The 18,005-nt window shown below is 52.6% G+C and overlaps 1 protein-coding gene across 1 annotated transcript; it reads left to right on the forward strand.

Annotated features, from left to right (window-relative positions):
* Nucleotides 1–45: 45 nt before the first annotated feature.
* On the forward strand, nt 46–8,463 carry CNPY3 (canopy FGF signaling regulator 3). The gene is made up of 6 exons (XM_039530204.1): nt 46–177; nt 1,491–1,614; nt 4,579–4,675; nt 6,443–6,565; nt 6,863–6,980; nt 7,190–8,463. Exons 1-6 carry the CDS (start codon nt 54–56, stop codon nt 7,423–7,425), a joined length of 822 nt encoding a protein of 273 aa, XP_039386138.1. The 5' UTR covers nt 46–53; the 3' UTR covers nt 7,426–8,463.
* The last annotated feature ends 9,542 nt before the right edge of the window (nt 8,464–18,005 follow it).

An 18,005-nucleotide genomic window follows, 5' to 3' on the forward strand; every position in this document is an offset into this window, starting at 1 on the left:
CCTGCCCGAAGCGCGTGTCCTGTGGGTCCCCCCGCCCCGCCCCCTGCCCCGCCATGGCCGAGCCAGGCCCCGCCGCCTGCCTGCTGCTGCTGCTGCTCCCGCTGCTGCTGAGCCCGGCCCCGGCCGGCGGAGCCGCCGACGACACCGAGTGGGTCCGGCTGCCCAGCAAGTGCGAGGGTGAGGCTGGGGCCGGGGGAAGTCGGGGTCACTGTGCACCGAAGGGTCTGGGGAAGACGGGGCAATGAGGATCTGGGGAAGGAGGGGCTGGGGGAGGTCAGGGTGGGGCTGGGGAAGTTGGGGCTGAGGGGTGGGGCTGGGGAAGTTGGGGGCTGAGGGGGGTGGGTCTGGGGGAAGTCGGGGGCGCTGAGGGATCTGGGGAGTCAGGGGAAGGAGGGGACTGGAGGAGGTCAGGGTGGGGCTGGGGGTGGGAGAAGTCGGGGTCACTGTGCACCGAAGGGTCTGGGGGGTGAGTCAGGGGGACGAGGGGTCTCCAGGAAATCGGGGGGCTGAGGGGGCTGGGGGAAGTCGGGGGCAATGAGGGATCTGGGGAGTCAGGGGAAGGAGGGGGCTGGAGGAGGTCAGGGTGGGGCTGGGGGAAGCAGGGCGAGTGATGGGAGGTACAAGAGCACCGATCATGGCCCATGTGGACGCTGTAGAGGAGCGACAAGCAATCTGATAGGGTGAAGGGGTCCATGGTCTCCCAGACAGCCCTGGAGGAAAGGAGGACACCAGTTTCCATGCTGACAGTTGTGGCTTCTGGCTCTTTCCACAAGTTTCTCTCACTGTGGTTCATAGAGGCACGTTTCCTGTAGTGGGTGGGGAGAAGGCACAGTGAGAAAAGGGAACTGCTACTTCTTGCTCCAGTGGTCATGGCTCACACTGTCAGATGTTTGTGTATTGGGGGTGGTATTATACAATGCAAGGCATTTAAGCAAGAAAGTAAAGGAGAGACCTAACTATTGGGGAAAATCCCATGCCAATAAAGAGGTGGTGATTGAGGAGAGGGACAAATAGTAATACTAGATTCTGGGGGGTAAGGGTGGGGGAAGAAGCAGGCCAAAGTGTGTGTGTAAGGGGGGGGAGCAATGGAGGTTGTGGTGTGAAATATCTAGAGACGGGTGAACTGCTTGCTCTGGGTGATGGAGCAGTTCTGGTGCACCCACTGACTTGAGTGTCTCTTGGTTAGCAGTTGCACAATAGTTCACTAATTTCTCAACCAAAAAACTCTGGAATAAAAACTCCCTCTCCCAAATACAGTAGCTGGGGTGTCTGGTTTTGTGTGTTTTCTTGTCTGTTAATTATAGAGTATTTTCCCTGAAAACAAGCTACACGAGGACACTTTAGTTAATCATGCTTAACTCCAAGCATCTGCTTCTAAAATAGTCCTGCTTGCTGAAAATGGCCTACCTGTACCTAAAACAGGCAAGATCCTTAGGAGTGCAGTGCAGTTCAGTATGCCCACTAACCTGTTTGTGTTTTCTCTTCTCCAGTGTGTAAGTATGTGGCATTAGAGCTGAAATCTGCCTTTGAAGAAACTGGGAAGACAAAGGAGGTGATTGACACAAAGTATGGCTTTCTAGATGGAAAGGGGTCTGGAATCAAGTACACACAATCGTAAGTGAATCAGTCAGTGACATCCACTCAGTGACCTCTTTGCTGCTCCTCTGAATTAATAAATACCTCCACAAAGAGCATTCACAAGCAGGGGGTGATCTGGCCACCTACCACACTTGGGGGCAAAGGTTGCTTTTCCCTTCTCCAGAGTTATTCATGTTGGCAAGATGTGATAGATGTTGAGTCCCTAGCAGGGTTTGATGGCAGTGGTGCTGCTCCACATGTTACCAAGAATTGCAGATCCATAGCGAAGCAGGGATTTGTTTGAGCGTAGCAGTGCTGCACAGTCCAAACTCAGGACTTCTGTCATCTGCAGCAAGCTGGACTGAGATTCTGCTGCTAGCTTTCTGTAGCACTCTGGCAATTCTGTGGCAGCTTCACTTACATTTTGAAAGTAGGTTTTTAATTAAGTTTAATAGGCACATCAGTCCAATGGGTCTGGGTCACTGCTGCTAAATTCCATTTATCTTATGCTTTCCCAACACACTCAGTTGTCAGTGTGCCTCAAATATCTGCATTGTAGAAGTTGTCATACAAAGGTGGGGGTTCTGTAAGCTGAGGAGCGGACACTTGGGATTGAAGGATAACCATATTAGCTGGATTTTTCTGCTGTAGTGGTCAGGGATGAAGTAGTAGCCTAAGTTGGAATTTAAATAACTCTGGAGTTGAATGATGATTAACATGTCACTGGGAGAGCAGTGATGTGCTTCCTTAGACCTGCTTCAGACTCTGCCCCCTTGGGCAAACCTCACTGCACCAGTTACATTCAGTTCACGTTTTCAAGTTTTCTAGCCCTCACAATTGAGAAGGGAAGAGAGCCTTGTAAAATGAGAACTGAGATTCCGAAGCACATTTCTGTGATGAACGTTACTGCTGCAGAATACATGGCCCTGATCGGAGCCCTCGGGCAGTCGCTAGGCTAATAATCAAGGTTTGAAACAACCACTTGCCAGCACAAGTCTTTTCTCAGCAAGGGGGGAGTTCAAGCCATCAGTTCCTGCAGAATTTCTGCTTCCATGGACCCTCTTCTGCCAGATGTAGGGCGGTGCCAGTCATCATTGCTGTTAATCTCAATTTTTGTCAAGGCAGTTAGCTCCTCTTGGGGTTGTACATAGAGACAGTTTGAGCTGAGGCTTAAACAAGGCATCTGCCTGCTTCTTAGGTGTTTTGCACAGGGAACCCACTATGCTGCTGCTCAGGGATCTGCACTGGCTGGCAGTATGTTTCTGGGTGTGGTTCAAAGTAGTGACTCTAACCTACAGAACCCTGAATGTCAGGGGCCACCTGTCTCACCCTCTGTGACAGCAGAGGTGGAGCCCTTGAAGTGTAAATGAGAAGGTGCTCCTAACAAGATGCTCTCTCGGGGCCTGTTGACTTTGGAAATAGCTTCCCCACCCTTGGCTTGCCACTGCTTGGCTTTGTGAGCTTCCAGTCATGCTTCAAAACCCGCCTCTTCTCAGAGGGAAGGAGTATGCTGATAAATGGACCAGGTTTGCCCAGTGTGGGTAGTTACTGCTTCAGGATCACTCGGCAGCTTATGTCCCTTTCGGAGGAGGCAGTTCAATTTATGTGGGACGGTATTAATCTTCTAATTAAATGCAATTGTTTTTCAAGACATTGTTAGCTTGAAATCTAGTCACTTTCAGTACTCCAGAGATGTTACCTTCCCCTGAAGTATGTCTGCATTGGAGCTGAAGGGTTGATTTCCTGCACTAACTCTGATCAAGCTAGCATGCTAAAAACAGCTGCCCCAAAGATGATCCTGTCCGATACCCTAGGTATGTACTCAGGGCTGCTAGCCCGCCGACACCACCATGGCTACACTTCTGTTTTCAGTGTGCTAGCTCAATCAGAGCTATCGAGAGGATGTCTACTCAAGCTTGACATTACACTTCCAGCTGCAGTACAGACAGACCCTGAGTCCCCTTGCCAACTTCTGTGGTTTTACAACCACTCTTCGCTTTAAATGTTTTTCTCCCCGGCCACTGTGAGGAAATGCAGATACAAAGAGAAGAAGCTGGCTATGGTGAAACAGTAAGGTTGCTGTGTACACATGGTGTGTACTGCACACAAAGTAAACACACTTTTCATTTGCTCTGGTTATAAGTGTTACAAGTAACAATAGTGGGTAAACAACTTCAGGCACCAGTGAGATATTGTAAGTTGATGGGGGCCCTTTAATATGTGTCTGGTACCTAGGGTATAAGCTTGCAAAGATGATCTGCCAAACATGAATTGCCTGAGTCTACAGCAGGCAGCTCCAATCTGTTGCTCAGAACTTTCCCGTGCAGTGGACGAGACACTGGTGGTTTCACAGCTCCTATTCAGACCTTTGAGGGCAAAAATGCACCTTCTGATATTAGTTCCATTCTGCTGCTGCTTGGCAAAGCGCTGGGCAGGAGCAGAGGCTGGCTCTGGCGCTAGTAACATGGGATAAGGACCAGAAAATGAAGGTTGCGATGGGAGTTATGCAGCAGAGACATCTTCTCCCCACACCTCCCTTGCAGTAGCCAGGAGTCTCTGGGAGAGGAGCGAGGTTGCCAGGAAGCTGTAATGGAGGAGACTGTCCCTCTTTCAATAGCCAGATGGAGATGGGGGAGCACAGTGGTGGAGTCCCCACCCCTTTACAGTAGCCAGGGGCTGTGGGGGTAAGAAGAGGGATCTTGGAGGGAGGAGGGTTGGCAAGCAGGCAGTGGAGTTCCAGTTGATTAGACACTTGCCCTCAAGAGGCCGATACCTTCTGAAAGGTGGAGCCTTTAAGCTGGCCCAGGACCAGCAAACTGGTGGAAATCCCAGCAGCTGCAGAGACTAGCCATTTCCCCAGCCCCCTCCTCCTGTGTCCATCTCTAGCCAGTGGCCTTAGTCCTCGAGCTAGAATTTTTCTAGCCCCGTTAATGGACTGTAGCCTCTCTCGGGGAGCGGTACTAAATCCTTCCCCGTCTCGCCAACTTTTCCTCTGGGCAGGGATATCCGACTGATCGAGGTGACAGAGACCATCTGTAAGAGGCTGTTGGACTATAACCTGCACAAGGAGAGAACTGGCAGTAACAGGTTTGCAAAGGTTTGTATCACTGCTTGTTCCTTCTCACTGGAGCTTTAGTCAGACGCCCCTAGGCCTGGGCTTGCCGAGAGCATCCATGTTTGTGTCCTTGGTCTGCATCTGCAGAACAGACTTCCCAGGTATAGAACTAGCTTCTAAAGGAAGCTGCTTTGTTCTCTCCCTCCCTCAACTGTTTACTGTAACCACCTCTCCGTGGCCCTGCTGGTGGGTGGCATGCAACCAAGAAGCCTGGCGGGGAGGTGTAGCAGACCTGCTCTCATGGCTGGAGTGGGGAGGTGCTCAGGAAGCCTCCTAGTGTAGTGGGTATGTACTGAGCGGCTTCTCCTGCCTCTGGTTTGGGATCAGGTGCAGATTAACAGTTCCATTTTAAAAGTGTAGGTCGAGATCGCTAGCAGCCCACGTTAACGTGCCACTCTAGTAATGTTAAAGCTAAGGATAGTCCCATCCTCTTGACTGGCCCTTGTGTGTTTGCATTGTGGCTTTGCACCTGCCAGGGTTTCAAGGGAAACTGTGTGATCTGCTCTCAATGTGGCAGAGAAAGCTGTGAAACCATGAATCTTGCAAGGCCTGTGCACAAGAGGCCAGAGTGTCCCAGAGAACCGTTTGGGTTTGGTTGAGTTTGCCTTTCCCAAAGGCACTTCGTGCAGTCTCAGGGCTGGGCCCGGGGATCATGCCTGTGATGGAAGAGGTAGGGTTCTGTAGAGACTGCATCAGCCCAGAGAATGAGCTGGGGTTTTAGCCATGGGGAAGAAAGGCTTCCCCACCCTAAGGACTGTGTGGTATTGCTGTGCCCTAGATTCAATCCCCACGGTGACTTTATCCTTTTACCATCAGGCCTCTCCCTTTAGCGGTCCCCTCTCCACTCACATCCAGGCCACGTCTGAGTCCTGCCACTGCTTCCTCTGGAACGCTGCTTGAATCCAGCCTTTTCTGCCTGTTCAGACAGCCAAGCCTCATCACGGGCTGCCAAGGACTGCATCCTCCATGCTACCCATATTGCACCAGCCATTTGAAAGAGAGCTGCTAGGACCGTCTTCCCTGGCCATCACTCACTCTGTCACCCTCCTATGAGTCCCTCCCCTGACTCCACACCAAGGGCAAGCTGCTTGACCTTTCACGCCCTCCCCTCTCATATCCACTCCCACTTCACCAGGGATGCAGCCTCTTCCTCCGGCTTGTCTGCTCCTCATGCATGGAACGTCCTCCCCAAACTGAACCAGGCAGCCACTGCCCTCTGCTCCTTCAAACCTGGCATCTAGAATTAGGACGCTGACAAGGAATCAGCCACCGCGTTAGCTGCCTTGGGGGCAGATGAGGAAAGTCCGTGTGCATTCAGTCATGGAAGCACACACTTGGAACAAGTGTCATAGCCTTCCCCTTGCTGCCCTCCTCCTCCTCCTCAGGCATGTTCTTCATGTCTGTCAAGCAGCAAGCGTGTTAGGGTCCTAGTCCAGCTGGCGCTGCTGGGTGCCGTACAGAGGAGGGCGGGTAGCAGATAAGGCCCAGGCTTTCACACCCTCCTGAGCAGTGAGCAGGCTGCTCAGCCACTTGCCCCTGAGGCTTCTCCCTTCATGCTGCACTGGTCCAACGACTCCTGGTCGGGGGGCTGGGGCCGCACCCCCTCTTCTGCAGGGCTCTGAGCTGGCTCCCGTGTAGGGAGCTGTGTGTGAGTTCTCCTCTCTCCCTTACTGCAAGAGTCGTGCGTGTGGAGCTGGGATTCTGCCTGTCCCCGAAGGTGGGGTCACTCAGGTTACTGTGTCTCCGTAGGGAATGTCAGAGACATTTGAAACCCTGCACAACCTGGTGCACAAGGGGGTGAAGGTGGTGATGGACATCCCCTATGAGCTGTGGAACGAGACCTCTGCTGAAGTGGCTGACCTCAAGAAGCAGGTACCGGCCAGAGGGTAGCCCAGTGTCACTGGGGCCACGGCGCAGAGTGCGGTAATGGCTGGGAGGCCTGGGATGCAGTGTCTCAGACTCTTGCTGCTGGGCCGGGGGAGATCTGGGAAGACGGGCTCAGGCTGGGTGGGGGTGTCGTACTCCAAGAGTTCACTGCAGCGTATGAGCTGTCCCTCGTTGGGAAGCTCGTCCTGGAGCTGTGCTTGCTCCCCACGTTGTGAGGGGCCCAGGGAGTGGGGTTCGTAGGAAGGTCTCTTGGTGCTGGACTGTGCTTTCTCTCTGCACTAGTGTGATGTGCTGGTGGAGGAATTCGAAGACGTGATTGAGGACTGGTACAGGCATCACCAGAAGGAAGACCTGGCTCAGTTTCTCTGTGCGAACCATGTGCTGAAAGGGAAAGACACAAGTGAGTTTCACCTCAGCAAATGCAAGGGGACATTGGCCTCCAAGCAGAGGCAGCACGCGTGCTCCAGTGCCAGGGTGATGGGTGCAGCAGGGGAGTCCGAAAAGCATCGAAACACCATCTCTTAGTGTGAGTGGGAAGGGGGCGCGGGGTGGGGAGAGAGAAGCTGACAGCCTCACTGCTCCCTTTTCTCCATGATGTCATCCCCGCAGGCTGCCTGTCAGAGCAATGGTCCAGCAAGAAGGGAGATGTAGCGACCGCGGGGGAGAAGGCAAAGAAAAAGGGTGGCAAGAACAAGAAGGCAGCAGAGAGGAAAAAGAAAAACAAGAAGGAGAAGGTTGAGGAAGCAAAAAGCCCCCTGGGGCCAAGTGCTGAAGGGAGCCCTGGAGAGGAGGGGGATATCCAGCCGCAGGCTCCCCTTGCGCACAGCCCAGCTGACGAGCTGTAGTCTCTCGGACTCCGCGTGCCGATTTGCAGCCCATGGTAGGGACAGCGGACGCTCTGGACACATGGGATATTGGATGTGCTCTGGGCATCGCAGCAGCCAGTTGCCTCACAACTGAAGGGAAATAAATTAGAACTCTTCTAATTTATTGCTCCAAGGGCGGCAGCCTGTTCCTGCTGGGTGGAGATCTTGCCGTCGCTAGTCAGCATTACCGTGAGCAGCGGTGCCACATGGATCACAGATGTGGAGTAACAGTGGCTGGCAGAGACCCCTGCACACGCAGGGCAGCTGGGCCGGACATGAGATGCCTCCTGAGTACGTGGAGCTTGTTAAACTCCTCTTAATGCTCCCTAGACAATACAGATCCTGCCCTTAGTGGGAGAGACCTTCCACCCTCTGCTCTTCCTCCTGCTGCCTCTTGCCCAGCTGGATCGTATTGATGAGGGGGTCTGGAAGTGGGAGAAAGGAGGCTGGTTTACTCACGGCGGAGCCCCTGGCTTTTGTCTGAGCTGCCCCCGGGGCAGGGAATTTGGCAGTGGCTTGGAAGGAGAGTGGCTTCTGCATGGCCAGCCTGGCGGGTTTGGACACGCTGTCTGTTCCACAACGACCGGGCCCAGTCCTGCCCTCCCCTACGCCAGGCAGTCCCACTGAGCTTGCTGGGGTCCCACAATGAGTTATCCTCCCACTCTGCAAGCTTGCTGCCCACCCCTCTCCTGTAGGACCATTCCATTCAGGGGCAGCCATTCCAGCTTCCTGGAAGCCTCTGGTTCCTGCTGTTGCTGCAGAGAGGGCCCTTCCCTCCCTCTGCTAATGTCCTGTTCCATTTGGTCTAGCTTGTGCTCCCTGCATTAGCTTTCATGCTCCCTGCTGCACTGTGGACAGCAGCTCCTTGCTTTGCAAGGAGAGGCTCCCTTGTATTTTATGCAGTTCTTTGCTACCTGTTGGCGGTTTCTCTTAAAGTGCCAGTAGATGTCAAGTATCAGAGGGGTAGCCGTGTTAGTCTGGATCTGTACAAAGAGTCCTGTGGCACCTTATAGACTAACAGACGTATTGGAGGATGAGCTTTCGTGGGTGAATACCTGCATGTGTCTGATGAAGTGGGTATTCACCCACGAAAGCTCATGCTCCAATACATCTGTTAGTCTGGATCTGTAAAAGCAGCAAAGAGTCCTGTGGCACCTTATAGACTCTTTAGTAGATATTAACACCCTCCCTGTAGGGTGTGGGAGCAGGACCCACTGTGGCCTGCAGGGGCACCCAGCTAACTTTGAATGCAGTCTTAGTCCCTCTTGCATGTGCCCAGGAGGCTCCCATCAGCTCTTCCCACTCATCAAAGCACGTGGGGGACCCCAGCCTGGGAGTGGGGTTTAGTCTGGTCCAGGGCAGCCTGGCTGCCCCGTGAGCTCAGCACTGCAGCTCACTGAGAGAGCTGTTCTGCTAGAAGTAGGTATGTTTCCGAGTGCTCTTGCGTCTCACCAGCTCGATCATGTGTCATGGAATATTCCCAGGTAGTGAGACTCATTGGTCTGACCCTGCTTTTCAGGCTAGTGAGCGACTGTTGGTTCCCTCCGCTAGGCAGGGCACCATACTCTAGGCAATGCTGGTGCCTACTCTTGCCACTTTATCACAGGTCTCGTGGTATTTGGTGTTTTCTTTAAAACCTCAGCTCCTGGCGTCATGGGGTTATGTGAGAATCTCAGCTTTAGAATGAAGCTATTTCTAGCCCTCATGGCTGCAGGGGACAGCTTGAAAGTGTGACCAGTGTGTGACCCGAAAGGCTCAGAAGTCAAAGAAAACCCCAAATGTGTGTTTAAAAAAACAAAACAAATCTTGTGAGGATTGTTGGTGGCTGAATGTGGGGGGTTGGCCCTGCCACTGAAGTGCAGCCCAAAAGGCACAACTGGAACTAAGCTTAGAATTATTTTTAAGCAAGGCAGCTTTACGCCACTTCCTGCTGTGGAGTAATCCTGTAATGCAATTGACCAACTGCAGCGGGAGTGGGGGTGGGTCAGTACAACTGGGCATGGGTGACGGGGAGGAATGAATGAGAATATCTGGTGTGGCAAGAGTTTTTTGTCCTTTCAGTTTTGTTCTATGGCAACTGCAGCAGTTACTACAACTGTACATTGGACTCTGTTACCCAAAGCAAGGGACTTGGCATTCTAGTTAGCGACACTGGCCTGAAGCAGCTGAGAGCCTCGTGGCTACCAGCCCTCTCTTGTGGGTTATCCTCTGATCACCTTTGTCCTTCTCTCTTCCCCATACAGTCCTCCCTGCCTCTTCTCTTTCTCTTGACAGCTAGCGTAGCTTCCCCTTGGCCCACTCCTGATGTGGGATTGGCCTCCTCACTTGGGCGGGCTCCCAGCTGCTGCTAGACATTGGCGTCTGCTTCTCAGCACTAACACGTTTCCTGCTAAGGGCTGCTGCTGGGTTGCCCCATGGCAATGTGCCGGTGGGGTGATAGGCCACTGTGCGTTCAGGAGAGGTGCTTCCATGCTCTGAGCAGGGCAGAAGCCCAGCTGCCTCCCCATAGCCACGGGTGTGAGGCACTGGGCAGGACCCAAATGAAGGGCCAGTCTTTGTGCGTCGCGTTGTAATTGCCAGGCAGGAAATCATTCGGCTCTGAAGCTAATGGGGGTGTGTGGAGCTTCTGGGGGTGCGTTTGGGGATATTGAAGGATGGCGCAGTGGAGGTTGTAAAGTAACAATGGGAAACAGGCACTGCTGCTCAAGGAGAAGTGGTCTGCAGCCTTTGTATAGCAAGCGAACACCCATCACTGGGTGGGACTCCCTTCTGCAGCTGCAGAACATGCCGCCCTGGCCAGCACCTTGCGTGGGGAAGGGGACAAGCTCTATCTAAGTGCTCTGGAGGGACAGGGGAGACTCCCTATATTCATTATGGTTTGAAGGCACCATCCGCCTCTGCTTCCTTATAGAGGAACAAATTGAGTTCAGAACAGAGCTCACCTTATTACAACCCCTAAATGGCAATTGAGGCTCCCAGCTAGGCATCTGCTTCTCCCTTGGCTTCCAGTGGAGACTGGCTACCTCTCCTCTTGGCCAGTTCCTGCCACTCTGCAGCAAATCAATCCAGACCCAGAGAAACGCTACTGCTTCCAGGGGCTCTCTGAACCAGCTGCACTTCAGGGTTTCCCTCTTCCCCGTGAGGTGAATGGCTTCTCCCCCTTTCCTCTGAAGAGAAGCTAGAGAGGGCAAGATGGGCTCAGGCCCCAAGCACCACAGCAGGATTTCTGTGCAATGGAGCTGCCACCACTTCCCTTGAGCCTCATATCTCACTGTCAGGAACCTTTTCCTGCTACACTCTGCATCTTCACTTACCACCACCTCCTCACCTGAGTTTTATCCCCGCCCGATGTATCTGGACCAAACACTGGCAGCCTTGTACTGCTGTTTACTCACTTCCTCAGGAATCCCTCATTTTATTTTTCCCACATTCCCTCTGTTTTTGGTCTTCTCTTGAGGTGCCCACTGTGTTCTATGTAGTGTCTTCTTCCAGAAAGCCCCTGCTCTTGAGACACAATTCTTCTGCAAGCTGTAATTGCACTGCCCAGTTTGTTGCCATATCACATTGCAAACTCCTAGATAATGGCACCCTCCTGGAGCCGGCTCCATGGGGCGCAGGATCTTAGCTCTTGACTCTCCTGACTCTGGTGCATTTTAAGTTCTCAGCTTTAATGTTAGGGTGGTTTGGAGAGGGGTAAATTCATGCTGAAGCCTGTGTTGGGCTAGACCATTTGCTGGAGAGTGGGGGAGGGTTGTACAGTAGGGCTGGTACATTCAGAGACTCTTACTCCCTGCATTTCATCCTGAAGGACTTCCCAGCTCTCTCTCCCGTATTCCTCTGTGGGCATTTCTAATTTGCCTGAGCCAAGCAGTTGCTTCACTCCCCACCCCAGAGATACGCGATGCTGCATTGTGTACAGGAGGTAACAGCACACGCCCACAGGCTGGCAGAGCATCCCCCCCCACCCCCCAACCTGCCAGGGCCACAGAATGTAACCCACCTCCCAGGGGCCTTCGAGAATCACTGCAGGTACAATTTGGCTAGCACAGGGGGGCCACCTGGCAGGAAGTTCTACTGGCCCTTTTCAGGTAGTAATGAGCTCTGCAGTGCCACAACCTCCACTTCTCATCTACTGGGACAGCTGCTGCCCCAGCGGCACGACCCCTGTCAGTGCTGCCCCTGTCTTGCCTATGCTAGAAACGCTTCCAGCTCTGGCAGTGCTAGCAGAGGCTAGTGCCCTCCGGGAGATGGGCTAAAGGCTGCCAGTGGCACTGGTTAGACTTCCTGAGCAGGCTTAGGCAGGGCATTATGTGACAGTGTTAAAGACGCCAGCGGGCTGTCAACACAAGGGCAGCTAACCCCAGTGGAACCTGTCCTGAGCATAAATGGCTCCTTGGAGACGGGTGCACCTCCCAGATCACCAGCATCATTCCCCAGTGCAGCGAGAGGGGCTGGATATGCCATACAGACCCCCAGGCCCTGGCACATACACAGCAGTGAGATCTGCAATGCAGCCCTTCCCTCTACTCTTCCCCCCACTCCGTGGCGATGTGAGATGGCGAAGTGCAGCACCCACACAGAGAGATCACAGGAAAATGCTCTGTGGGCCTTCAGTAGAAAGAACCCTTCAGTAAAGCTGCTGCTGGAACATGCTAACAAGAGACTCCAGCCCTACCACAGAGCCTGGCTTGTTGCTTTGTTTTTGACCCAAGCCTCTCACCCCTGTGTTCTAGGTGCTTGTCTGGCCTTGAGCCCAGTGCCAGGTGGGGCTGGTGAGCCCAAGGTGAGGCTCCTGGGTTTGTTTGCACACTGTGTTTGATTCCCCTAGTGCTTTGCAGTGGGTGGAGTGTTTGCTGCTTTGGCCAAGATACAACAGAAGTCCAGTGTACTTCCCTGACTGTTGCTTAGCAGGGGTGATCGATCAGTTCTGCTCTGCTGCTGTTGTTCCTGGGTCCACGTAGCTGTTTGCGTAATTGCAGCCGAAGCCTTTCTGTAAGGGTTTGTGCCAATAAGTGTGATGCAACTAGGGCAGACCCTTGCCAGGTGCAGCTCGATGACCATAAACACTGAGGGGGAGACAAAGCCCAGGTCCAAGCCAGAGTGACTGCAGCCGTTGAGATGCCCAGAGATTGCATGCGGACATCAGGAATAGGAGCACGGGAGAGTTTCTCAAATGAACAGGAATCTTAAGACTCATTATGAAGAGCACTGCGGCAAACTGGGCCTGCCCTGGGAGGGATGTAGAGATAGCATCCAGCTGACTTCAGCCTGAACCCCAAGCAGTACAAACCCCTGTGCTGGACAGAGGGAACCTGCCTTTGACAGAGACCCAAAGCCGTCTGTTACACGGCAGCAGCATTGAGAGAGCTCCGAGAGGCAGGGTTTCCATGTGTGGGCATGGCAGGGAGCTGGTGCATGCACAAGGCAGGGAGGGTGGAGGGGCTCTTCTTACACCTGACCCAACACAGGACAGTCAGGCCCTGTTTGCCGTTTGGCTCAGCACCTCACTGTTCTCAACAGGCTTGTGGGTGATGGTACCGTCCTAGTCCTCCCCGGGCTAGGCTGGATTACAGAACCCAGCCAGTGGTGACAGAGCAGGAGCTGATAGCCCTTCCCTATGGTGCTCCTATTAACCTCTCGTTTTTCTTCCCCTGCCTCCCCAGCAGTTGTATCTTAAATGTCTAGGGCCCTTTCGGCTCCATAGCCAGCTCTCTCGTGTTGGAGGGCTCAGTGGTGGAGTAGAGAGTGGCCTGTGATCCTCTGTGAATCCGGTTAATGGTCACCTAGTTTCAAGCTGAATTCACTCTTGTGTGCTATTTGCCGTTATTTTTAAATAAACTCCATCTGTTTAATGGTTTGTTTGTCTTGGTTCCTAGGTATATTAACCCATCTCAGCTCTCTCGCTCTCTTCCCAGCTGGAATTTAACCTTAACCCCATGTTTATCTCAAACACTGGGCAGCTGCAGTTGTGGTGCCAAGAGAACAAAGATCTGAACTTCAGGTCAGAAGTGGGCACCTACTCTGAATTGTGGGGATAAGGAGGTGCAGTTGTGTATCCCAGAATCCTCTGTTTCTGCAGTCAAACCCCTTCTTTCCAGATCTGCGGACAGTAGCATTGTGTATAGGAACCTGACTCCCAGTCTCCTCTTGGGTGTATGAATTGACACTAATCTAGCAAATTGATTGTGGGGTCACTGTGGGATACTTGCTAAATCTTCCCCTCCTGCAACATAATGAAGAATGTGAATTGGACGACTTGGAGATATGTGCAAACAGAAGCTTCCAAAAGTGCCAAGAATGGGACTCGCTGAAGTGCAAGTCTGAGTTGGCTGCAAGCTGTAAACACAAAGTATGGCAAATTAAAGGGGAAAAGCCAAGTTTACCAGCCCTTCCCTAATCTATATCTCAGGGGAGTAACCTGTGTGCCCTTCACACCTCGCTGCAGTTGGCCAAGAAATGGAAATCCCTTCCCATGGAAAATGTTATTTTTGGAGAAAAAGTCCCAAATTGGGACAAAAAGCCAAACCCTGACATCTTTCACTGGAAGGGAGTTCTGGGAAAAAATCCATTCCAGAAGAACCAAAACAGAATTGTTCAGCCGATAGGATTGGCTGCCTGGAAGGCAGAGAATGAAATTGACAAGGAGCTTTCCAGGCTGGTGACGAGAAACTGGTCTGGGCGGCTCTGAGCTGGGGCAGGAGCAACTCCTGGCAGTTTCATTTTCTGCCTTTTCACTTCCTGCTGCTTGCTATGGATCAGGGAGCAGCTTTATTTCTGCAAGTTCCACCCAGAACCGCTGAGCTGGTTCCAAGTATGGAAAGTTAAACATTTCATTTCTGAGGCGTTTTTTGTTGTTTTTTTGAACTCCAGTGTCTCAGTGAGTGATGGTGGAAATTTGACATGCAGCAGGGCCCTAGGACCCTGGTTCATAGATGTCTTCCTGCCTTCCAGTGAGAAGAGTTGGATTTGGCTTGTGATTTGCCAACATGTCCATCATGCAGCACGTACTGAGTGGAAAGCACCCTTGGTCTCGGCGTTCAGTTGGATTGGGTATGAGAACATTGGATGCAGTCGGAGAATATGGATTCTCAAGTTAGCATAGGGCATGTTTAACACTCCTTTCCCTAGTTGGAGGGCCTTTGGGCAGCGTGAATAGCCTAGAAGCAGACAGGCCCGGGGTTGGGAGTTGCTGGAGGGAAGGAAATGCAGCAGAACCAAGGAGACTCCCAAAAGCAGGGAAAACTGAAAGTAACAGGAAAGGAGGATGGGGAAGAATGAGCAGAACAGCAGTTTCCTATTGACAAGCACATTTTCCCATTTGCAACAACAAATGGGACCAAGTGCTGATCAGCTGATGATGAAAAGTTTGGTTCTTAGGAAAAGGCTGTGTTCTGTCTGGACAAACATTCCCCCCTCCTCCCTGACCCTGTGTCGGTAGCTGGGTCAAGGGAAGGATTCTTCCATCAACCCAGCACTGTCTATCATGGGGATTAGGTTGGTTTAACTATTTTGTTCAAGGGGGTGGATTTTTTTGCACCCCTGAGCACTGTAGTTGGGATGATTTTACTTTTTAGTGTAGACCTGGTTTTAGTGTTTGCTGTGTAGCGTTTGAAACAAAAATCCCACTGAGTGGAGAGGAACCTCCTGGGATACTGTGCAAGGCTGGGGGTTGTAGGGCAGGGTTGCTGTTTGCTGTACTTAACTCTCAGGGGTGGCAGCAGTGAGGAGCTCACTGAGGACTGTTGTAGAAAATATGATGGCTGGAGGGTTTTTTTTCCTGCTCAGCTGATTGGCTGCTGCTTGCAGGGTCCTGTAAATAGGGTTTTCTGAAGAGGTGAGAGGGAGCCAGCCCCACACCCCACTGCCATAGTGACTGTCTCCCTTTCAGCACTGAGAAGGATGGGGTGTGGAGCTCCAAGAGCAGCCTCAGGTCTCTCTGGAGCTACAGTCTGCACCACCGGGCTTGTGGGCTGGTCCAGGGGCTGATGCAGCCCTGGCGTTGATTGCTCCAGGAGCCACAGCCTCAAATAGCTGGAGAGCTTTGTGTCCTGTGCTGGGAGCTGTGTGGCAGTGGGGCACAACAGGGCTGTCGGTGCTGGCCCTAGTCCATCCCTGTGCTGGGGGTATTTCCCGGGGGCTGGCTAAGCCACCTTTGCAGCCCCTACAGCAGCTCCATATGGAAGTTGTGCTGGCAGAGTGAGACCTGCCCGCTGGAGGTAGTCGCTGCTGGTGCCTGTCTGGCTGGAGCTGGTGAATCAATTGCTTTGAACTTGGTTCATTTTTGTGTTATCTGAGTCACATCACGTAATTGCAGTTGCTTAAAAAGGCATCTTTACTCTCGCATTTTGGGAGCTAGAAGGAGCCAAATCCTTCCCCTAAAAGCAAAGTGCAGTCATGCCAGAGCGTGTGGCCCGGCCCAGGATGCACCGCATGCCCTGTGCCCCACCCTGCCCGGTAGCAGGAACCCAAGAGATGTGTGGGGTTCCCTATTTTGCCTCCATATTGATCTGGGACATTCCCTGCTCTCAAGCACCATGATTCCCCCCGATGTGTTCCCCTCTGCTTGTCCCCAGTCCGTCGGCTGTTAGCGGGTCTAAATCACACCCCTGTGTTCCCCTAGCACCGTGTTCATTAACTTGTCTTCATTCTGACAGTGAATGACTGGACTTTGCTGGTAAATGCTGCAGCAGCAGCTGGAGCAGCTCAGCAGAGAGGGGACCCCATGCAGGGCCGGGTGGCTGCTAACAGTCCCAGCTTGGCTCACCTGCGTGTTACAAACCAGGCCCAGGAAATGTCCAGCCTGAGTCCTGGGCCTCCTGGCAGTGAGAACTTTCCCTTTCTGAGGTGTCTCCTCCTCTCTCTCTCTCTCTCTCATTAGCAAATATGAGACAAGCAGAGCCAGCATAGGGAGGGAGTCTTGACGTTGTAAGAGCCCAGAGCAGGTTGCTGGCAGAGGAGTGTCTGCTGGTTTAATACCCCCAGCCACCCATAATGGGTCTCCAAAGCATGAGGTGTGGGGCTCCCTGGAAATGAGGAGACATCTGAGGCAGCAGGGATGGAAGAGGAGTATTTGAGGGATGGAAGAGGTGGAACGAGGCAGCACTGGGTAGGGAGGAGAGGGAAGCTGTGTACCTACATATCTCACGAGCAGCTCCCAGACCCTCTTTACACAAGAATCCCCTTGTCTCTAACACAGGAGCAAAGGGCCAGTCTGGAACTGAAAGGCAACACGCACAAACTGACAAAGGACATACATTTATGTGAATACATAACTTGTGGCATTGAGTTCCACAAACCCATTATCTGAGTGCAAGAGCTCAGTACAGGTGTGTCTAATCTTTGCAGCCTGAGGGCTGAATATGTTGTTAAAAAAGATCTGGAGCCTACAATCCGCACTCTGAGGCAGGTTCTCTGCTCTGTCCTATTCCCTCTGCCCTCCTTGAGCATCACAAAGACAACAGAAACTACCTGCAGTTGTCTTGCTGGGGCTTGCCATACTGGGTGACTGGGGTGGTGTTGCCTGTCCTGTGTGCTGGGTAGTAACGCAAAAGGGCTCCATGCTTCAAAAACTAAACTGGCTTTTTTTTATTAAGAGAATTATTTACAGAGATGCTGCATCTGCACTGCAGCCAGCATTCCAGCCATCTGCACACAGACTGTCTTCCTTTGCTACCTCCAAATTCTTCCTTCCTACAACCTGTGCTCCTCCCTCCAATTTCCACACAGGTTGCTGCAGGAGGGGAGTCTCCAGTGAGTATAGACCTGGCCCAGCCAGCTCCTAAACCTCCCTCCGCAGCCCTTGGGGTGTCTGGATGGTATGTGCTGTGCTCCAGCTACCCCTGGGGGACCACAGAAAACTAGCCCAAGTTAGAGTAGCCTCCAGGACTTATCTAGGGATGGGTGAGAGTCTGAACACGGTCTGTTGCTGGTAGTTGGTGCCATAGCAATGGCAATTTCCTGCCAGATCCTGGGGAGACCTTATTAAGTTTGTGTGGCTGGAGTGCATTGTATGAAATTAACGGCTTGTGTATTCTGGTTGGCTGGGGTTGGATGTAACTTCTCTCAAGGGGGAGAAGATGGGATGTGAAACCTGGGAAGTGTTATGCACGTGAAAGGACTGTACTGAACAATGTGTCAGACAAGAATGGTCACACATACAAGCCAAGGAGACTTTTGGGACAGTGTCCAGTGATTTTCCTTGGGAATTGCTGAAAATTTCTCCCTGCAGTTATACAAACACCCAGCCCTTTGAAGCCTTGCCCTGAGGAGGGAGGCCGCTGTCTGCTGATCATCTGCTCTCCCACGCTGGAGATCCAAGGCCTAAGCTGGATAAAGGAGAGGCTGAACTGGCCAGGGGGAGCTCATTCTGAGCTAAGGCTATTGTAAACTTGTAACTCCAGGGAAAACCCGTGTGGGGTTTGAAGGACTGACTCTTATCTGAGCCCTTGTTGGAGTTGGGGTGGTGTCGGGTAAGTCTATTGCAGTGGGTGGGGTCTCTGGGCTTGTTTTTTAATAGGTTTTCTGTGTAATGCTTCCAGCTGGAGAATAGGCGCATCCTT

The sequence above is a fragment of the Mauremys reevesii genome, linkage group 3 (assembly GCF_016161935.1).
Source record: "Mauremys reevesii isolate NIE-2019 linkage group 3, ASM1616193v1, whole genome shotgun sequence".
In the NCBI taxonomy this organism is placed as follows: domain Eukaryota; kingdom Metazoa; phylum Chordata; order Testudines; family Geoemydidae; genus Mauremys; species Mauremys reevesii.